This window comes from Macrosteles quadrilineatus, unplaced genomic scaffold, assembly GCF_028750875.1.
Source record: "Macrosteles quadrilineatus isolate MER2022 unplaced genomic scaffold, UCM_ALF_1.0 Scaffold_2__2_contigs__length_208266976, whole genome shotgun sequence".
Taxonomy (NCBI): Eukaryota; Metazoa; Arthropoda; class Insecta; order Hemiptera; family Cicadellidae; genus Macrosteles; species Macrosteles quadrilineatus.
In genome coordinates this window covers 138,813,995-138,835,998 of record NW_026542595.1, presented here as the reverse complement: position 1 = coordinate 138,835,998, position 22,004 = coordinate 138,813,995, and the positions used below count along the sequence as shown (strand labels likewise).

The 22,004-nt window shown below is 35.1% G+C and overlaps 1 protein-coding gene across 4 annotated transcripts in view; it reads left to right on the top strand.

Moving 5' to 3' along the window:
* The window catches only part of LOC128987739 (uncharacterized), a 282,377-nt gene that overhangs the window by 95,921 nt on the left and 164,452 nt on the right, over nucleotides 1–22,004 (top strand). For 2 of the 4 annotated variants that reach the window (XM_054408746.1, XM_054408743.1), the window contains exons 1-2: nucleotides 12,893–15,794; nucleotides 17,657–17,930. In XM_054408746.1, the coding sequence (XP_054264721.1) occupies nucleotides 13,089–15,794; nucleotides 17,657–17,930 (2,980 nt within the window). In that variant the 5' untranslated portion in view covers nucleotides 12,893–13,088. Of the gene's footprint in view, nucleotides 1–9,116; nucleotides 9,207–12,892; nucleotides 15,795–17,656; nucleotides 17,931–22,004 lie in introns of those variants that run through there. The other 2 variants (XM_054408745.1, XM_054408744.1) reach the window with 2 other exon arrangements.

Below are 22,004 nucleotides of genomic sequence, written 5' to 3'. Positions count from 1 at the left end.
TGTGACACATCCCCCATTAGCTTACCAACAACCTTTCATAAGTAAGTGGTGGGAGTAGCTTTGATATTTTATAGGGAAAAACAGCTGCAATAGCTTTTGCACCGTAACTTTTAACATCAATGGGTGCTTGCGCTATTTTGTTTCGAATTATGATTAAAAAAAACTTAAAAATTATATTTATTTTTCGTTTACACGCTGAAAAAGGAACCTTAAAAAAATGAAATCCAGAAGGCAAATGCGAAGAGAAACACAATGCAAATATCAAATCAAATCAAGATTTCTTGAGAATAGGCTTGAAAATCTGGTTTATATAAAAATGCAAAGTCGCAGTAACTTACAATGCCATAATAAATGAATATTTTTGACAAAGCTATTTTAAATCCAATACTTCTCAATAGCCAAACAAATTTGCATAGTTAAATTTATCAAGCTTTGAGACAGCATAAAAGGTTATTCCATTGGCTACTCTTGAACCAGTCCACTTAAAACCTTAACTTCTTCCTTTGACCAAAACCATCTGACTGTCGTACTACACCAAATGCTTAGATAACTGTCTATAAATACACCGCTATTTTGAGATGAATAAACTAATCAATGATCAAATTCAACTGGGTCTTTTATCGCACCTTAAAAGAGCTACTGACCTTTTCCCCGGAACGAGTTGGCGTTCTTCTAATTGGTTGTTTGATACAGTGTTTCAGTGTTATTTACGAAGTATAGTTTAAAATATATTCCTTAGATATAAATTAAAAGAGTTGTCATGTTTTGGAGCAAAGCTGTGCAATACCCCTCTTCTTAAAGGTTAGTTGCAACATCAAAAGAAATTAATAAGCCAAATTTTACTGGTGTCAAAAACTAAGGACCAAGCTATGAGAATAGACAAATAAAAAGATGGGGATAGGCGTAAAAACTGCCTTGCTTTATTTACTTTTAGCTTTTCGCCAAAGCCGAAATAGAGGTCTTAAATTGAGTGCGATCTGGTAACCTCTACTGCTTCAAACTGTTTTTGTGTATCCTGCGTTCCCTTTTATTTATTTAGGCGTCAGTTTGAAGCGTAGTTTGTTTCCTGTATTGAAGGTTTATAGTTGGCGGTTATTGTAGTTAACAAAATTAATTTTTAACTATTGCCACGACTTAAGCTTCGAGCTGAATGTTTTCTTGATAGCTGCAGGAGAAACAATTTTCCCTTTAAACTCCTAACTCCTTTACTAATAATCTTCAAAATATAGAAAATGAAATACATAAGTAGGTTCATTTCAAAATTTAAGCGTACATAGCAAGCAACAAAGCACTTTTTGGGTCTTTCAACAACCTTAATGTTCTTTTATGTTTTTAGCCTAAACTTTTTAATTGATAGCCCTATTAGAAAATGCCATTCAGATGCAGAATCAACGTCACCATGTATTGAACTAGCCATCCTAAGATATCAAGCCTAGCACTACACTGTCTCAGTTACCCAGACAATTTTGAATGTCACAATATGGAAAATCAGCAATTCCTTCCCAAATTGGTTTGAAGGATAAAAGATTTTAGTAGATCAAACTTTAAAATAAATTCACTACAGCATTTACAAATTAAACATTTCAGTTACTTACAAAAAACACAATTCTAAAAAAGTTGAAATGTATTTCTTACATAAACATATCAAATAAAGGTTGTAAACCTAAAACCCACAGCGCTCTTGATGTGAACTACTACTTAACTTACTACAAGTGCAGAACAGACAGACAGGTTAGGTTTGCTTGAAGTGATGGGCGGAGGTGGAGGGGAGTATATATTGACGTGGAGGGGAGGGGCGTGACAGTAGTGGGGGAAACTTCCCCTCCCCTCCACTTTTCATCTCTATTCACAGCCTCTTTGGCTTACAGTGTGAGATTTTTATCATCAGCTCTCAGAAACATGTTTATTGTAAGCAGTTGACGCTTTTCATCTTTTACATGGAGATGAAAAGCTTTTTTATGCTTTTGGCGGTTTATTGAATGTCTCTTTCATCCCCTGAGCGTTGCGATTATGCAAATGTAAAACACTTGTGTAAATTACTTGAATGTCTATTGTTTGTTGGTCGATTTTCTGCGACAACCCAATTTATTTAAGTGACAGTAGACCTACCTATCGTTGTAAGATATATTTTGAATAATCAAGTGATGTATATCCCAATACGGGATTTGCTTTAGGGGATAAAGGGTTAGTTTATCATTTTTCAAACTCTCTTTTTATCACTTTAGAAATTAATGTTTATTTATCTTCTGCTTTAATCCATCTTAAATTCTCTACTTACGATATGTATTCCTTAAAATCATTGACAAGTCTTTAAGATCAATAATGGGTTTTACTATTACAGTAGGCCTATTACTATGTAGTTTTGTGACGTAAAATTTTAAACTACTGAACCTCAAATGTTTTGAATTAATATATGTGCTAGGTAGACTTTGAGAAAATCAATATATCTTATACTGTAGAACTGAACTCCAAAATGAATAGGTGTGGACCGTATTATAACACCAATCCCATTAGAACCAACTTACTATGTATTAACACTATGATCAGTACATACAAAAGATCTAAACGGCTTTGTAATTAAATAAGCTTGATCAAATTACCTACCAATTGTTAAAAACAAATTACTATTTTAGATCCCACTTTTTTAAGTTCAAATCTCTCAAACCACATCCTTCCGTAGTTTGTGGTTAAATCGTAATATTTATAAGCATGTGGATGTAAGTTTATATTCTGCATGCAAAAAATATTTCACTGATTTGGAAAATTGTTACTAAATTGAGGTTTTAGAGATATATCTCATAATGTGCTCTTACTAATAACTCTTTAACAACACAAGGGGGTAAGTTGTTCCGAAAGATATTGTTTTATTTTGTAAAAGTAGTTTAAAAGCAGGTTAAACTCAAGAAAAATACAACACGACACATCTAAAATGCCGGATTTGTCATCATCGATGTATAATAACTGTAGAGTATTATACATCGATGTTTGTCATAGCTAATAATACCACGAGACTAGCAACAATTTTAAATAAACCATTATGTCCATCCTAATACTTTTTTCCCGGAATTCATGTGGGAAGTGTAACATTCAGTTAAATGTTCATTCTAGAGCACCAGAGTAAATGGTTTAGTGGTTGTCACTTAAAAGACCGTAAGGTTTGGGGAGTGGTGTAGACCATTGTTGAAGAGATAGGTATCGACAACCTGTGAAATACTGCATCTTAGCGCCGCGTTCGGCACCTTCAAATTGCCCTTTTGTGTTTGGTTGAAGGTAAAATAGAAATGTATTACGTGTACGACATGAAAATATACTTAAATATTTACGGATATTTTAAATATATACGTTTGAGATTTTTGGATTTGTTTTGTATGGTAATAAATTTGTTAGTAAACACGTAGATTTTATCATCACAGAATTTAATTCCAGTGTCCGATGGTTAACTTATTGCAGAGAGGTTATTATTTAATTTTTGGATGAATTAGTTCTTTGATTGGACTTAGAAATTATTTCTTAGGGAATATACATTTATTTATTTAATCTTTTGGTTGTGTTTTAAATCGCACGACTTGTCTATTAATATTTGTTTTTGTTTTCCAATACAGCTTTCAATTACGATGTACGAGTTATTTTGTTCTGTTATACATTTCAATTTACCTTTAAAGGAATTCACGTACATTCCAACTTGATTTAATTTGGGATATAACTTTTTACAATTGTGGAAATTAAGGTGTGCCAACACAACAATGATTTCACAACACAAAAAAACATTAAAAAACACATGATAATTTATAAAAAAAATTAACTATTTTATACAGTATTAGTTTTCCTTTTTCAGATATTTTTCAAAGAGACCATGATTTTTGTTTGAAATATTTTTACGTTTATTTAATATCCTTAGTAGGTGGCTGGGGATTAGTTGTGGTGTACTGCATTTTACTAGCGACACCAATTGCCTTGATATAGTATTTGTTTATAAAAATCCAACCGAATCATGTTCAACAATTTGGTTGGTAGTTGATACGTTTTCTATAACGGGTGATGATTTCTCTACCACATTTCATTCAAATTTTTGTCAGCGTGTTCTTTTTCCTCTCTAAGTTCTAATTGGCTGTTGTCCCATATGTTGTCACAAGCAAGCAATAGCTCAGAGCATACATTAAATATTTTGTAAATGTGGTTACCCCTTCACTGATTTTACAAAGTAGTCAAATGTACGTGGTACAGAAATTAATTATACTAGTGCAATAAAAGAATATAACTAAAACCCACACGAAAATAATCAAAACATGTTAAAAAATTTTCAAACAATGTTTATCCATTTACCAAACGCTTTTCCAAGATTACATAGGAATTTATTAACCTAAACATTTAAAATAATTCATCCATTTAACGAGCATAAACACGAATGAATCGTTTATTAAATAACGTGTTAATCCAAACAATCTGTTAAGCTGTAGGATCAGTAGTACACATTGGGGTGCAACAAATCACCCTGTAGCAATAACTGGGCGACGTGCGACTAAATGTCATCCATCAACTCTGTGATGGCTGTTTAAACAGCTGTTTTTGTCTTTGTTGAAATGATTGATTTTAATATTTATGCCCAGCTACACGTCAACAGACCGTTTTTGTGCAATGAAAATAAATTGAAGTGGTTCTGGAAGTTTTTAATGAAGTTGTGTATTATTTTTGTAGGTATAGTTTAATCCCAAATGTGGTGGTGGTCTATGGTGAAATGCTGTTGTTGTATAATTGAAAACCTGTGTTGTAATAGGTATTGTGCAGTTAGCTAGTATCGAACCGGTAACGCCTGGCTAAAGGACCAAAACTTCTACGTGTCTCCCTTTACAAGACGCTAAACGCTTTTGTAAATATACCTTCCTAGCCTATTTTCTTTTATGAAAATGAATTAAAAATACCAGTAGCCTTGTAGTCCAAAACATACTGTTATAGAGGATAATGATTTTGGTTATTTAAGTAAACTTTAAACACTTAAACCCCTAAAAATTATAATTTCATAGAAACCCTAGGAACCAGTTCGTTTCGTTTGTTGCTGGACACGCGAGGGCAATATTATATTTTCTACAAGTAACTTTATGTTTTTAAATCCAAAAAGGATAATAGGCCTATCGAGAAGGAATATTTACTTATAGGGTGTTATATTGGATTATATTAACACGACAATCCAACACCCTGTTTTATATTCATTCCATTCTCTCACGTCTCACTTTTTTACCTGTGTTTTACATTGACTACAACTGTTTTGTTTTTATGAGTACACATCCAGCTCAACAGTTTTTTCTTCACGAGTCTTTCATCGGGTCAAAACGTCAAGTTAGTAGTTTCTTGAAGTTGATGTTTCTACCTTAAATACATTCATCCTTCTTGTAAGCACGCAACAGGCAGTAGATGGCTGTAGCTGTAGTCGCTAGCCATTGTATGGTAACTATTGCCCTTTGATGGAGGTCTTCCACTAATGGCCCATTACACTCACGGATTGATGTTGCAGGTTCCTATCGTCAAACTTGCTTTGTAATGCCTTGTTTGGGAATTCCTTTAACCATTTATTGTATGTAGTAATACGTTTAATTTGTTGTGGTCAATTCTGTAAGTTTGACAAATAGAGAAAAATTGTCGAATGCGTATGTACTCGCTTTTTGTATCCAAATATTCATTGGATGGGTTTATTTTTCATTTACCGAATAAATTTTGATTTGTTTTATACGGTATGCTGATACAGTGGAACAAGTGTCATTTTCAAATCCCCTTAAAATTAATTTACCCCTAACCACATGTTATTACAAACCTCGATAAGAAGTCAACCTTGATAACAAATCTTATTTGACAATTCCCATGAGAGTCTTGTTATCAAGGTTCTGCTGTAATTATTTTTGAAAAGACGCTGCATACATTACATTATTGAAATCAAATACGGTTTTGTAAATCATTAAGTTGTTTTAGCTAATTTCCCATTGGGAATAAGCTATTACCGTAGGTCTCGCGGTAAAACCTGGACCCGGTACCGATTTATTTTTTTCGTTTTGAGGTCCTGAGAGTCCAAAAACACCATCCGTTCAAATTCATATATATTCTGCATAATATATATATATATTATAGGCCTATTGTATATATATTTATATTTGTGTCCGTTAGGACGATAGCTCGAGTAAAAATGATCCGATTTTGATGAAATTTGGTATAAACGTGTAAACTTGCTATTCAAACGAGTTCGCGAAAGAGCATGATCGTAACTTTTAAAAATGAGTTGTTCACATGTTTACCCTAAAAACATAAAATTTTGAAATTTCTTGTCAGACCAGTTTGTTGGGCCCTAAAAAAGAAATAATTTAATATATTAAAGCGCAGTTGTATGCCTAATGGTTACAGAAAAAAATCTAAAAAGTGTAAATTTAAAATTCTTATTGGGAGAAAATGGAAACCGTTGTAGTTTACTTGTTTATATATAACGAAAAAAATGGCAAATTTATTCATTTTATCCTATGCTATTGACGTTTGGTCAAAAACACTTTTTCATTTCCCCGAAGCAGCAAATCTAAGCACTCGTTAAATCTATGTGTTTTAAATTCGGAATAAATATATCTTATTTCTTGAAATATATTTGTAAAAATGTAATCAGACAAGTTGATATTCGCTTAGTCTGCAGGTTTGCTGCGGCGGGGGTATTTTTCATTGTTAGTGGTTCGTATGGCCATTTGGAAAGTATTTGTAGTTACATATTCCGATTCTTAAACTATTTTACTATCAAAAATCAAGTTCTTTACTAAACCTTTAATTTACTGCCAAAAGCATTACGATATTTTTTTACCTCCAGAACAACTAAAACACATAGTCCAGTAGCGATGTGTTGGTATGTTTAAGTATTTTTCTATAAACTTTGTATTAGTTAACACAACTGATACGGTTTCAGTGAATTACAGTACATTCCTTTAGGCATCAATACAAAGATTCACTGCTGCAGATAAATCATATACTGATCCGAATCCTTAGCGTTTGGCAGGACTTAGACTCGAGGGCTTATACCCCTGCAAGACCAGCCCTGTCCTTAACAAGGATACGTAACACTAGTATTACAGATATCTGGTAAAATATTAATCACTACACATTTAAAACCAGCACAAGCAATAAAATACTCTTTTTATTTTAAAAAGAATAGAGTTTTCAAAATAGACTAAAATAGTTTATGACGTAGGCCTAGTGTGTACTGCACAATTTATTTGATAGATAGAGAGTAAAGTTAATTTTACGGATTCAATAATAATTTTCATTGTTTTAAGTGTACACAATCAATAGATATAGCTTATTCTTTTTATTCTATAACTACTCTGCATCATGTTTGTGTAGAGAAGTTAAACGATATCAATTTGTTATACATGTATTACTTCAAATAAATAAGCTCTCTACAGCAAGAACCAAATGTATATGTCCCAACATATCCATCCTACTAACTCCCCAAGTGGAAGTATATTGAGACAAGTCAAGCTAACAATTTGAAACAGATAGAGCCAGAACAGCAACAAGATAAACTCTGGGTAGGCATAAAACTTCCTCATCTTGTTTACCTTAGCTCTTTGTTATGGTGGGGAGACAGGGTAAATCTACTTTAGCCTGGTTTGTCGCAATGTGTACACCAGGAGAAACAAATAACTCCATTAGGATTCCTTCCCCTGCCAAAGAGGAATATCAATAAGCTTTCTTTTGTCAACAGAATCTGTGTAAAGCGAGTTGTGTTTTATTCTTGGGTGAAGGTTGTGTCAATACGTTTTAAAAACATTTTTCGTCATACTGCAGCAAAAACAGTCGTTTTTTATGCATGCGTTGCGGGTCTAAAGTAGCATTTTTACTCTCTAAGAAGTAAAAATAATTTTTAGTCTCTAGGGAGTAAATCAACAGTTGTAAACTTCGATTGGGGCAATCGTATCGATTGAAATTATTTATCGATTGATTTATTAGGTAAGGAGAACCTAACAAACGTGGCCTAACAAGGCATATTGTTGTCGATCGCTCGACATATCGAGGGTATACTGTACCTATTATATACTGTAGAATAGTATGCTGAATGGTATACTAGAATGTTATACTGTAGAATATTACACAACAACAATATATATGTTACACAACAATACATGTTACACAACAATATATTTGTGTTGTGGAATATATGTTACAATATTGCACAACGGTTGTTATTGAACAATCGCAATACACGAGATGATTTAGCTGCTTATTTGCATTAGCAGAATTGAAAACTAGCTGGAAGTCGTTTTGAGAGGTTATCTTTGCATACAAACTATTTTGTTTTCTAGCTTAGTTTGTTAATTAATGATGCAATATGACGAAAAATATAGTTAACCACACGGGCAAAAAGTGTCTTTTTAACCCTCGCTCATTTACCGACCTCGGCTTCGCTTTGGTCGTAAAACATGACCTCGGGTCAAAAAGAGTTACTTTAGGCCCTATTGATGAAATATACTATTTTGTTAACTTTTTGGACAGTAATTTTTTGATATGTGTTGTAAATTAAAATTTTTTATAATCGAAAGTTCGTTTACATATCTGTTTTCGTCTCGCTAAAACCGCTTGGAATGTATTTTTTATTTAGTTTATAGCTTTGTCAAAGACATTCAGAACCCTAAAGCTGTGCTTTGGGAAGTAACAATTGATTGGTCTTGATGTCAACAAAAACGCTTTAAAGAAAAAAATATTGGTATTTATCAATGTTTAGCCTACGTGGGTTGAAATTAAATTACTTGTGTATCTTTATTTCTCAGGATATTTACTCAGATGTTTCAGCTTTTTAAAGAATACGATTTAGTATGAAACTCTTACAAGCGTTTTTTGTAATGGTGACCTCTGAAAATAAAAAGGCTAGCTATTTCAACCTGTGTTTTAGTTAAGCTGTTATGTACTAACTAGACTACTTTACGTGTTATTAATTATTTTCTATGATCAATGCTATCTACAGAAGGTAAGCAATCTTACTTTGATATACAAAATGTATAATTTCATTAATTCGTATCAGCTGTTTGAAATTGTAAAATAAACTGTTGATAAACATATTGACGAATTAAATCCGAATGTTGTCGTTCTTTTTGGGTCAAACAGGCTAATCTTCATTTATCTCCCAATGATCCACCTCTGAACCAACACTCTATCAAAAGGAGAAAATGACCTGTATGAAATCATAGGTACGTAGATTTCTTTATATATATCTTCGGCTATTTAGGTTTTGGCGTTTTTGGGTTACGACCGTAAGACTGGTCTAAATCGATCTTCATTCTAACATAATTTGTGCATTCTTTTGTGAATCTTTATTGTATACGTGTATCAAATAGTGTTAAATGACGTATTTATTATATCCTTATAAAAATCGCACAATTTTACATGAGCCTTATAAATTGTGACCAAATGACAACGTTTTTACAAACCCGCTAGAACCTAAAAGAAATAAATAAATAAACGTCGAACCTGGTTAATTCTGACGATTCAGAAGCCAATTCATCGTGTCCTTCTAATCTTCTTTTCTTTAAAATACAAAGTATCAAATACCACTGTATGTTTTCATTAAACATATAAAAATTCCAAGATATGCTTTCTAAATAAACAAAATATTTCCTAAGCTTTGAAAGCAATAAAAGAATAACAATTTCTTAGTTGCTTTCAAAGCTTGGAAAATAGTAGTACTTACAATACTAAGTGCTCTAGCTCTAGAGAACACGTCCAACCTAATTTACTAATTTACTGCGTCGACTCAGTCAATTACCTATTGTGAAGGCACGTTCTAGTTAGATGGCGAATGATTTTATGTACCCATTGTAGCTTGAACCAATCCATGAGCTAATGTTGCTTTGCGATAGCTTGATAGCTACCTAGATGGCACTTCTGGTTTCTTATCCAGTTAATTGCTAACCCGTATCGATGTCGTTTATGAATACATATTGATAATTAATTAGTTTAATTTTTATATTAAAATTATTTTTTATTATTATCGTAGAATATTTTTTTTATTTCGGTTGATAGTCAGCATTGGACATAAATATTTGTTTTTAGAAACCTCTAAACTGTCAGCAATAAGGGTTATAACCAATCACATGAGTTTACACAGTGTGAAGTTGAGTGTGTTACAAAGAACATTATTTGCTTGTTTAAACCCCCTGATAGCGTATTCAAATCTTGTTCAGTGGTTGAGACAGTAATGTGGAGGAAGGCTTTGTTTACATTATACGTTACCCCCCTCACTCCTCCCCAACCCTACAACCCACTCTGTAAATAGTAAACTACCGACCCCAATCCTAACTTAACCTCAGCTTACACCATTTATTTTATCGTGTGTCAACCGGTTATGGTTTTGTTCCAAATTTATCCTCGCTCATACAAGATGGTTTGTTACATATTTTTTACAAACCCGTATGTATCGTGCATTTAATTATTTGATTTTTTTAGGGTGTTTTTGGATTTTTTTATTTATTCGTTTTAAGGAATTGAAGTTGTGTAAAACACACTTTGTGTTTCTAGCCTCGTAGTTAAGGGGTCTCGACTTCGTTGCTGGGGGACGGGTTCAATTCTCAGCACGCCCACAAAATTAGAAAGTTTTTTTCCTGGGGACACCTTTTTTTCTTTATTGAGGTTAACACCTTTAGTTTATTCTTAAACGAAACATTAACATAAACTTGCTATGCACATGACTTCAAGATAATATAATTTGTGCAATAAAACCTGTAACATAAGAATACTGTTAAAAGCTTTGCAAATTATGATTAAGATTGCTTTCATGAAATTTGTAAAATATTTTGTTTAATTAATTATACCACAGACTAGAGTAACAAAAGGAAACAAAAAGGAAACTTTTGTTTCCTTCGTCTATGATTATACTTACCAGCACAAGTCTGTTTATCGTATACTGCCCCAACAGTTTCATTTGATTGGAGGATAATCAAATTATATGTCATTGCTACGCATATTTTTTCAAGGACAATTCATGCCCCCTGGTCTTTGCAATAGATAAAAGATAGTAGTTTAGTGTAAAAATGTATGTAACGGATTCCAACATTATTGTAAAATAATCAATGATCCACAAGGTTCTACAACATATTTGTCTCGAAATAAATTCTGATACAACAGAAGTCTCCCTTCATTTTGTAATAAGTTAACCCGTTTGGCCGGGAGTAAATCGCATTTGTACGCGTATTATTATACGCTATCGCATTAACTGAAGAGCGGCGTTGGCTATTAAACATGCACAGGATGTTTTACACTTACCCCCTCCCTTAACACATTCTTGATTACACCCTCCCCTACTTTCACCATTGACACGGCAATATACGGTTTAACCCGCGTCCCCTTGTTTATGTGGCGGCAAACCTCTCATATCTGCGTGTAATTTCTAGGTGTCTTGAAAATTCGTTAGATGCTAAACACAGAGTTTTAGCTAGAAGATCAGTTTATTTTTTGTATTTTTTATCGTAATGCGTTATATTATAGCGTTTGTGTTATCTCAAGATGGTTTTTTAACGTTAAAAATGTATAAGAATTTGACTTAACTGAGTTAAAAAATTAGACACCAGTGGGGTCCTTTCAACCACCATTTCAAAACTCATTCCAAAGCAATTTTCCTTATTCATATTTTCAAATATCTCACGATTTTTGATAGATCCTTGATCGTTGGGCATTTAAAATGGCCCTGGCTAAAAATAACAGCAGAGAACCAGTAGCAATGCTTCATGGATCAACTCATTTCTTCACTCAACCTGTATTCTTATTTAGATAGATACGCACCCAAGTTGGTGTTGCTGTCTTAAAGAATTTATAAATTAATTGATGTAGTATATTGTCTATGGCTCGTTTTTCTCTAAAAAGTATTGATTTTTTTCTAGTCGAACACTAAATCATTTGTTCACCTATCACGAATCAATATCTGCCTTTTTACAAACATAATTTAAATATAGCCTGTGTGTGGAATATTCCATCTTAAGCACACGTAAAGTTTAATTTCGGACGGTATTTTAACTAACATGCAGTTGGGTTGAACGACTTAAATACTGTTTGACCCCGGAAAATAAAAATAAAATAAATACTTGTACAATAAGGCGACAAATTATCTATATAGGGCACACACCACTGTATACGTCATTACCATTGTTTATGTAGTGAAAGCAATTGTAAAATGTAAAGTATAATTTAAGATTTTGTGCGAAATACTTAAGGATTATCCACAGCACAGTTGGGGATCAAATGGTACAAATGGCATATTAGGTTAAGGGCGGTGACTAATAAATATGCAGAGATTAGTTCACACGATCCGCCCAAGCTGTGTATTCCCTCTACCTCTCCACTACCCTTTACAACCTCTGTGTATTTAGAGTTTACTCTGATACCCACCTGATGTCAGAGTGGTGTTTTTGTAATTGCTACTCAGTTAACACAGCGTTTACAAAAAGAGTGTATTTATTTATTTAATTTGTTGGGTAAGGCTTATTCGAAAAGAATATTGGGAAAATTGTGGGTGATGGGTATAAACAAGTTTTTTTCTGAATAAAATAATAGGTATATTTTATATACTCCTATTTTTGGACACGAGTATTGAATTAAGTAAATATTATACCTACTATTACTTTTCCGAGTGACTTTTCTACCAATATTACAACTACTGGCTCTTATTTTTATAATAATTTATACCATCTTGATGCACTTTTAGATTACAATTATCCTTCCGGAGGGCATTCCCTAATTGAATGGAAATATTTGTTTACTTATTTACTGATTACTAGTTTCTAATTTATATTATTTACTGTTGTGGTAATTGCCTTGTTATTAGTAGAATGCTTGTATTGTTTCGCCTAGCCCGAATGGAGGCTTTGAGCGGCAGCTTCACTTGCCATTGTCGAAGTTGTTCCTGTACGCCCCGTGAGGGGGCCCAACCCTTGGCATTGTGTCTGGGTCTGTGTTTCTCACGAGACTGTGTTTTGTTCCAGATGTCAGCAGTGGCAGTCGCGGTCGCTCCCTCGTGTCTCGGTGGTGGTCGCGGTCGTAGTGTCGAGTGTCGTGTCTAGTGCCGCGATCGCGTCGGTAGGATGCGGAAAGAGGTTCCGCGTGATTCCGCAGCAAATAAGACCGCTCGAGCTGCCTCCCCGGGTAAAGGACAGAAGCGCGCCGCGCCCTCCGTCAAAACAGAGGTGAAGAAGAAGAAACCGGTAAAATCCGCGGAAGGCGAGGCTACCAAGTCCGGCCAGCCCGCGGAGAAGAAGAAGAAGCTGCTGAAGCCCAAGGTTGTTCTAACCAAGTTGAGTCCCACAAGCGTTCCTCAGCTGGCGAAAGCCAAACAGGTCAAAGAAGGGAAGAAAGAAACTGGTCCGAAACAGGTGAAACCGAAACCAAAGAAAGTCGTTGTCAGCAAAGCTACCAAAAAAGAAGTTAAGTTAGAGAATGAGTCGAAACGAGCAAAAATCGTTCGGGCTGTCAAAGACGTGAAGAAAGCCAAGAGTGTTGTCGCTTCAAAAATGGCGAAAATTTCTCCCAAAAAAATTACCGATAGTGGAACTGTAAAGAAAATTTCAGGCAAGATCAACGTTGTCAAACAACATAACATTGTTAAACGAGTTAATAAAATGTCAGGAAAGAAACCATGTGTAGTTTCAGTTAAGATTAGCAACGCTCATAGCACTGTTACTTTGTCAGTGAAACAAAACAAGCAAGTGAATAAAAAAGATTCTCTAAAGTGTTCTAAATCGGGTGGAGGAAAGAATAACGATAGAAGTACGATTTCTATTGTGAAAAAAGGAATCGCATCAAGACGAAAATCTACGTCCAAAGAATGTACTTCACAGGAATCGTCACCTTCTCAAAGTCCGACAAGAGACACTTCCCCAATAAGGAGTAAAGATGAAAAGACTTTGTTGAAAATGAAAAAATCTGAGAATGTTAAGTCTACGAAAAAAATGACAAAGCAATCCTCAGTAGAATCCAACAAAGGTGTGGATGACAAAAGTAAAATCAAACATTGTGAAAGTAAAATGAAAGACAACAACCGTGACAGTTCAGACAACAAAACAGAAGTAATAATAAACGACACGTTCAAAATAAAAACGGAAAACGTTGGTGAAGATCAAAACATGGAGATAGAGTTTACGACATCAGCTGATAAACACAAGAGTGATGAAAAACATTCTAAGAAATCTGAAGAGAATATTGGTATAGACGTAGAAACAAAATCAAAGACAGAGTTGTTGCTCCAAGATTCTAAAGTAAAATCCCCTCTAAATGAATACAGCAATCTAAAGAGTGTAGATTCCAGCACATCCGATGAAATTCCTCTAGAACTATTAAAATCCAAGCAAAAACATATCAAACAAGAAAAAGACAATGATGATACTTCTCAAAGTTCCGTGAAAAAGACTAAGGAAGGAAAGGAGTCACCTCGACAAGATGCTGTCGACAACATTCCTCTGTCAATGAGGGACGACGAAAGTTCAAATTCAAATACTAGTTCTGATAAGAAGAAAAATGAAACTGACAAACAGTCGAAATCAAAATCTACTAAGAAAATATCCAAGGCATCTCTAAAGAAAATTGATCAAGAATCGGTTGCTAAACTCAAAATTACTTCTAAAAAGGAAAAGTTAAAGGCTTTGGCACTGAAGAAGCAAAAAGTGGCTAAACTGGTAAAGAATTCGAAACTCTCTGAAGAAAAGCACCGGAAGGACATTGACTGTAACGACAAAGCAAAGGAGGAAACTAAAGGACGTAGACGAGTCAAGCTATTAAAGTTTTGGAATGGACCAAAAAGGCACAGAGTAGCATCTTTGAATGCAATCGCCAAAGTGCATTGTTTGTACGAAAATGAAAGTAGAGGAGCTCTGAATGAGGTCATTAGTAACGCTGCTATGCTGCAAAGAGCCATTCAGGAATCCAAGAAGCTTGCTAGACAACTTGAGATGAAGGAAAAAGAAAAAGAAAAGGGTAAAGACAAGGAAAAAGAGAAGAAGGTGACTGCGAAAAAGCCAACTCCTCGGAAAAAGTCACCAGAACCGGCGTCAACCAGGAGTCTACGAACGAACCCAGGAGTTCGCAGCGTTGGGAGAAACTTCGACATACTAAACGTGATTTCCTCTACCAGTTTATCATCTAGCTCGTCAGAAGAAAGTAGTGATTCTGGTGAGGAGAAGAAACAGTTAGTTTTGCAACCTTCCGTTAAGCAAAAACAACTGCAAATAAAGAAGGAGGAATCTGAGCATACAACGGACGACGAATCTCCCAAGAAGACACCACCTTCTCAAAACGAAGACAGCAAAGACGGTGTGAAAAAGATCAAGAAACGGCGAAGAAAGCGAAACGAGTTGACGATGGATTTGAAAGACATGGTCGTCCGTAAACGGATGGCCTCTCTAAACGCGTCCGCTATAATGACCGCCAGCTATTCCACGGAGAAAAAATCTAGAGAGGAGAAAAGAAAGGAAAAAATAGAGGAAGAGATCAAAAAGGAGAGGAAAAAGAAGAAGAAAATCAAGGAACAACCGGAGTCGCCTCTGGAGGCTGAGGAATCTAGTGCGGACGAAGACGTTATCGTGAGAACGACCAATAACAAGCAGAAAGTAGCCGTTATCGTGAACCAAGACACGGACGTGACGATCACGGGAGTGTACGTGAACAGCACTACGAGGTCGACACATCACGAGGGCTACTGCAGCATTGCAGGGATGCAATATCGCATCAGCAGCACCAGCCATACTCAGACTGAGGCGACCGCTGTGGCCACAGAGACGGTGCTGCATGCAGAACACGTGAGTTGATAACCTTTATGTTGAATATGTAAATGTTGAATTTGTAGTAATACCCAATCAAAGTAATTTAGTATCATAGTTTGTTAAGTCTTTTTTAGGAAAGTTAAAGGTTTTTGAACCCCGATCGCTGGTCTTTTTCCAATGATAACACTATAAATATTGAGCTATCTCTTTAATCATGATCATTAAGTGTAGTTGATGGCCAAAGCAGGCAACATACTGTAACATTCATGAGTAATTTAAAAATCTTTATACCATGTTTGTCATTCAGTTTTTGTGTAACTTGTCACTTTTATTTATTGCTGACAACACATGACTGTGTCCAGAAAATTATCATGAGTTATCAAGGATAGTCGTACATATATTTAAATATCCAAAATATGGTCAATTAGTATCTTTGAAGCAATGCGTTAATAACTCTTGAAAACTGTATTTTAAAAATCAGTTTTGTTCCTTAGACGGTCCACTTTTAACTTTACTATGGAATTTTCCCCCCACGACTTTATCCTAGAATTAATTTCCCCGAGATTTTACCCCAAGACTTCTTCACTCTACCTTACTCTAGGATTATTTTTTCTTTGAGTTTGCCGCCATATTCTTTTTTCCTTCGAGTTTATCTAAAGAATCCATTTCACCTTTGGCCTTACACTAGGATTCTATTGCCTCGTTTAAACCCTAGTATTTTCTTACCCTTGACCAGGGAGTTATGGATTGACTTTACTCTTGGTTTCTTTTACCTCTAAACTTCACCCTAGGATTCATTATCCCATTGAATTAGCTCAAATATTCACTTCCTTTAAGCAACCCAAGGATTGCTTCCCACTATTGCCTGTGGATATTTGTTCCCTTGAGTTAACCCTAGAATGTATTTTTCCTCTTAGCTTAAATCTTTCCCCAATGATTCTTACGCTCCTTTCACACTATACGTTTTCGCTCGTGTGGTTATTAGTCGTATTTGTTGTATCGCATTGGAGCTTATAGCCCCTTTCACATTATACGATTACCAACCGTGTACGATTTTCACCCGTGTAGCGACCGTAGGTGCACACGGTTGGTATCCGACTCCCGCACGAGTAATAGTCGTGTCTACTGCTAGTGGACCATGTGACCATATGGCCCTTTTCACACTACACGGTTGTTAGTCGTGCGGGAGCCCTCCCCGAGTGCAGTTCGCAGCGTTTTTGCTATATAGTTTTTATTTCGTTTTTTATTTTAATTGTTTGGTTATTGAGTTTAATTACCTGTGCGCACTGTATAGTATTATTCAGTTGTTGTAATTAGTTTCAGTTGTCTTAATATAGTTCAAATGGATGCAATAGACCCTGAAGTTTTAATTTCACTTGTTGAATCAAAATTTGTTTTATGTGACAAAACATTGGACGTTTACAAAGATAGAATTGCTACAAGAAAAGCCTGGGAAGAAGTGTGCTTCGCATTGAATCCAGATTTTGCAATTCGTCGAACGATTCTTTCGACATACGAAAATAGTTAAAAAAACTTGGCTTCATCGTTCCTCAAATCTTCGAATAATGTATTAAACACACCCACTTCCTCACGTTTTACATTTATGGGTTGTACCCGGTGCAGACGGCCGCGTTTATTTCTTTTCCTGCGTCTGTAAATAATTAGCGCAGCAATAATTTGCTCCCGATCCATACTCCACAAAACTTTCCACTGAAGTATCAATGAACTCTGTACTGGTGGAGTGGGGGGTTTCGATTTATTACTCGTACGATCACAAATCGTATAGTGTGAAAGCAACAGACCCACGACCGTCTGCCCGCACGATTAACACTCGTACGAGCGAAAACGTATAGTGTGAAAGGAGCGTTATCCTTCAACTTGTTTTATTCTTGTTCCAGCCGGCCTGTCTACCGGAGGGAGGCACCGCCCAGACTGTAGTCACTACCGCGCTGGCTGCGACCCCCTGCAAGTCCTACACTCCGCTGAGTGCTTTGTCCAGCATGCAGCCCCCCGGGCACCATCACCCCCCTTGTCAGGGCCCTCGTGGGCCTCCTCTCAGCCCCCTACAGCGTCGTCATGGATGCTCCTCCGCCTTCAGCGCGCCTCCCAACTACCCACCGCCTCCTGGACCACCTCACCCACAAGGGCCGCCTCCCCATCCCGATGTTCATGGTGAGTGGATCTTCTTTGTCGTGTGTTGATAACTAGACGCTCGGATAGTAGGCCTACCATTGAATTGTCTATAGTGCAGGGCATCCCATCAAAATGATCCAGCAAGAGTATGGATTTTACCTAAATAAAACTTAATTGAATAATCATCTATTTTTTACGAGAAAGCCATTGGTGTAACTTCCCGGAGTAGATGAGGGCTGTTTCTAAATTACTGACAAATTCGAGCGACTTTTGTGGCCAAGAAAAGTAGTTCATGTACGACACAAGCTCTGCGTTCTTTGCTTCATTCAATAAGTCTACATCCTTGTAGTCGGTTCCCAACTCCATTCGACGATTTGTTTCGTCATATCAGCCGGGAAATAAGTAAAAATTTAAGGACTTATTATTAGTAAGGACTATTATTAGTATGTATTAGTATAACGCATTGCCGTTGGTTATTAGTATTTTATAGAGAAAAATTTACTACCTTCTCTAAGCAAATTTGGGCCACTACACTATCACGATTTTCATTCACCAGCCATTCGTTAAACATTTCGAAATACCCTTAAAATTTACCCTGTTTTGCTGTATTGTCATTATATGTCAAGAAATAACCAATAGCCTTCTCTCAGTAAAACTTGGTCATCCTACCTAACTATTGATTATTTAGTGCATATAATCAATTGCCCACCGACAGTCTGCACTGTCTAGTTGCACGTGGAAGTGCCAGAGTAGCAGCAATTGAAGTTGAAGCGCTTGTTAGGTTTGTAACTTCCAATGCGGTCCACGTGATCGGACAACTTCACGAGTTGAAGTTGTGACGTATTGTGTAAACGCAAAGTTTATCACTCATCTAACTACGGTATTGCTGATTATTGGCTTTAGTTTGTAAGCAAATAAAGCGATAGATTTTTATAGCACATAGGTTTCATTACATTAAACATTGTCAAAAATTATGCCTATTGGCAACAGGTAACTCAAAACTTTTATTGGTGTTTTTTGACGATTCGTATTAATTTTTGTGTTGCTTTTTATCTTCCGTGTAAAATATTACCTTGGTCCTCCGTATTGTATCTTGTGCCTTGAAATTTATTCCCAAACTGATAAGAGGAATATTATTGTGCTGTTTATTTATCTACAAACAGCAAAGTAAAGTCTTGTATGGATACGATTTTAATAATATTTTATAGCCTATATGGTTTTTGTCTATGAAAAATTGGTATAAACGGTATGGTTTTGAAATCGTCAATATACGTGATTCAAATAATTTGATATCATAAACGATTACTTAAGGATTAAACTTCAGAACTTACAAATTAAATGTTAACAAAAACCATCTTTATTTCTTTCATCGAACCACAACACTCTAAACTTTTATCTGTTTTAACAAAACAATTGAAAAACATTTGACTGTTTATTTATATTTACCAGTAAACAGTCTTTTGGCAAACTTAAGTGCAATATCTATTGAGGGTTTTTTTAATAAATGATGATTAAAACGTACTAGAACGTTTTTCGGTTGTAGTGAAAAATGGTTAGCCCAACAGAATAATGAAAAGGTGTAGAACGAACAGTCAGAAGTTTCCATTTCTAGCATAACTAACACCAAAACACCAGACATGCAAATATATCAAACCTTAACCACTAAATCGATAATTTATACTTTTATAACCTAACGATTCCATAAAATGTCTTCATTTTATTTGATCTTGTACAAACAAGGAACGTAGTTTTAAATCCAATCCGAACCATAAGCTGATTTAATATATTTTCTCAGCTACATTGTGCTCGATCGATATTATTAGGTACTAGCTTAAGTGTATACTATTGAAACATGCCCGACTTAAAACACTTTAACATGGACAAAGAAACTTTATCGAAAAGTTTTCCCATTCTTGAAAGTTAAAAGTTATGCCGATTGTTTTATAGTTTGTTAGCTCTAAAGCATCCGATTCGGAACTGACGCCGAACTGTTATTGAGCCGATGTCGGGTAAAAGTTGTCGGAAACTTTTTAAGTCGTCTGATCCAGCTTGAGAAGTTACGTAGTTTAAACTCGTAAATAATTTTTATGTAAAAACTATTTTTCGTAAAAACTAAAAAAACGCGGTTTCTTTGTGGCTTTTGAAAAATAATCGCATTCCTTGAATGATAATATCCATTATCTTCCTTAATAGTACGTTCCATGTTGTTATTTTGGATTGATTTAACAAAACATTTTCCACTAAAAACTCATTGCATGTAAGACACTCTATGAATGTGTATAAAATAAAAACTTAAGATTAAAAACCTGTAGAATTTGAATCTGTTTAAACAAATTGAAAATGTACGATTGAATACAACAATAAGTCTATTAGAGGACGCCTTCATATTTAAACGACTATTAAGTATATTTTTAATATTTAGGTGGTACGTAACTTTTTACCGTAAGAAGTCGTTTAAATAGTTAAAATACACGTTTAAACTAACCATCAACCTGTTAACTTTTCATTTACAACAAATTTTTGCAATTGGTTACGGTGTGCCAATACAAGAGAGTAAGAATTATCACAATTTAATCCTAGGAAACTATTTTCTAAACCCTTTTTTACCTTCTCTCAAACTATAATTTACCCAATGTCGGATACATTAAAAATCAAAATTATGATCTAAAAATAAACTAATACAAAACATTTTTTTATATTTTAAATGATTCTTTGAAAATGCATATTCATTTTCAGCTAAGGCGAGTTTGAGGTATGAAATGTGCTTGTCATTATGTCATTGGCTTATCGAAGCAACGTATAAATCGAGGTTTCACGGTAAAGCGACAAATAGATTAGCGAATCTTATACAATATTTGTGGGGGCGAGGGTGATTTTGTATCAACATGAGGGGTTTATTATATTATCATTTGTATATCACAACGCAAATTACTGTATTACCTAAGGTTGTTGGTGTATTTGCCCCGGGTAAAGTTTTGTATTGGTAATGCTAAAACTGTAAATAATTAATATGAAAATTGGTTAACAATCTAATCACGTTTTTCAAAACACCGAAAGTTATTAACTGTTGTCACAATGCTAGCCTTACAGTTCAAAGATTGCTGGTTCGATCCTTTTTAAAGCTGTTTTTGATTAAAGTTGTTTTTTTTTCAACATTATTGTGGTACTCATTAGTGAAGCTTTCAACAGCCCTTCGAATTAATAAATAGCTACTTTAATAAATACCTTCGATAATAAATACTACCGTGTATTAGGCAGTGCCCTTGCAAAACACTTAATACTTGGGCTATTAACTTTAACTATTTGTAAAAGCAGACGATATTGAAAAAATTTCTCATACGGATAAAAGTAAAATGACCATATACAACAGTAGCCTACTCTTTTATGAATAACGTTCAATTTAGTGTAAAATAATCTGCGCTAACTGCCAAGTCTATTTAACTCTCACAACGTAGTCGAGTGGTTGATTGATATTCCGGAGAGCAGGACCGAGTGCAGTTTGCCCAAAATCTTTGACGAGGGTCATTTTACAGCCTTGGCGGTGCGAGTGCCAGGTCAGTCAGTGACCGGTTCCACCGGTTGTTTTAGGGTTGGAATGAAACTATTTTTACCTAACCTAACTTAAACAAAACTTGCTGATTATGAAAAAATGGAATGATTTTGACTATTTAAATCGATTTTAGGGTAGCCCAGTTAAGAAACTGTACTCTATCTTCGTTACATCGTACTCACTACACCCCATTCAACTAATACCCCTCCTTTGAATCACTCTGATCTCTGGGGAGTCAAAATCACGCGGGCCAACCTGACGGGTTTGACACTTTTTGACCCCCGCGGCAAAGATTAGGACGACACTTGGTCCTGTTCCCATCTTCCGAAGGGTAGTTTTTTAATCTAGTTAAATTTTCTTTGTGTTACAAGGATCCAACAACCTAACTATCTTAAGACAGTAAAAACATCAGAATTTGGAAATTTTCTACACGAAACATAACTCTCATAACTATCCACTGTCGTAGAAGGAAAAATGTCAATATTTAAAGACGAAATAGGCCTAGTATATAAAATCTTTGAAAATTATAGTGACGATTTAGCCTCCTATTTGGAATGCTTTAA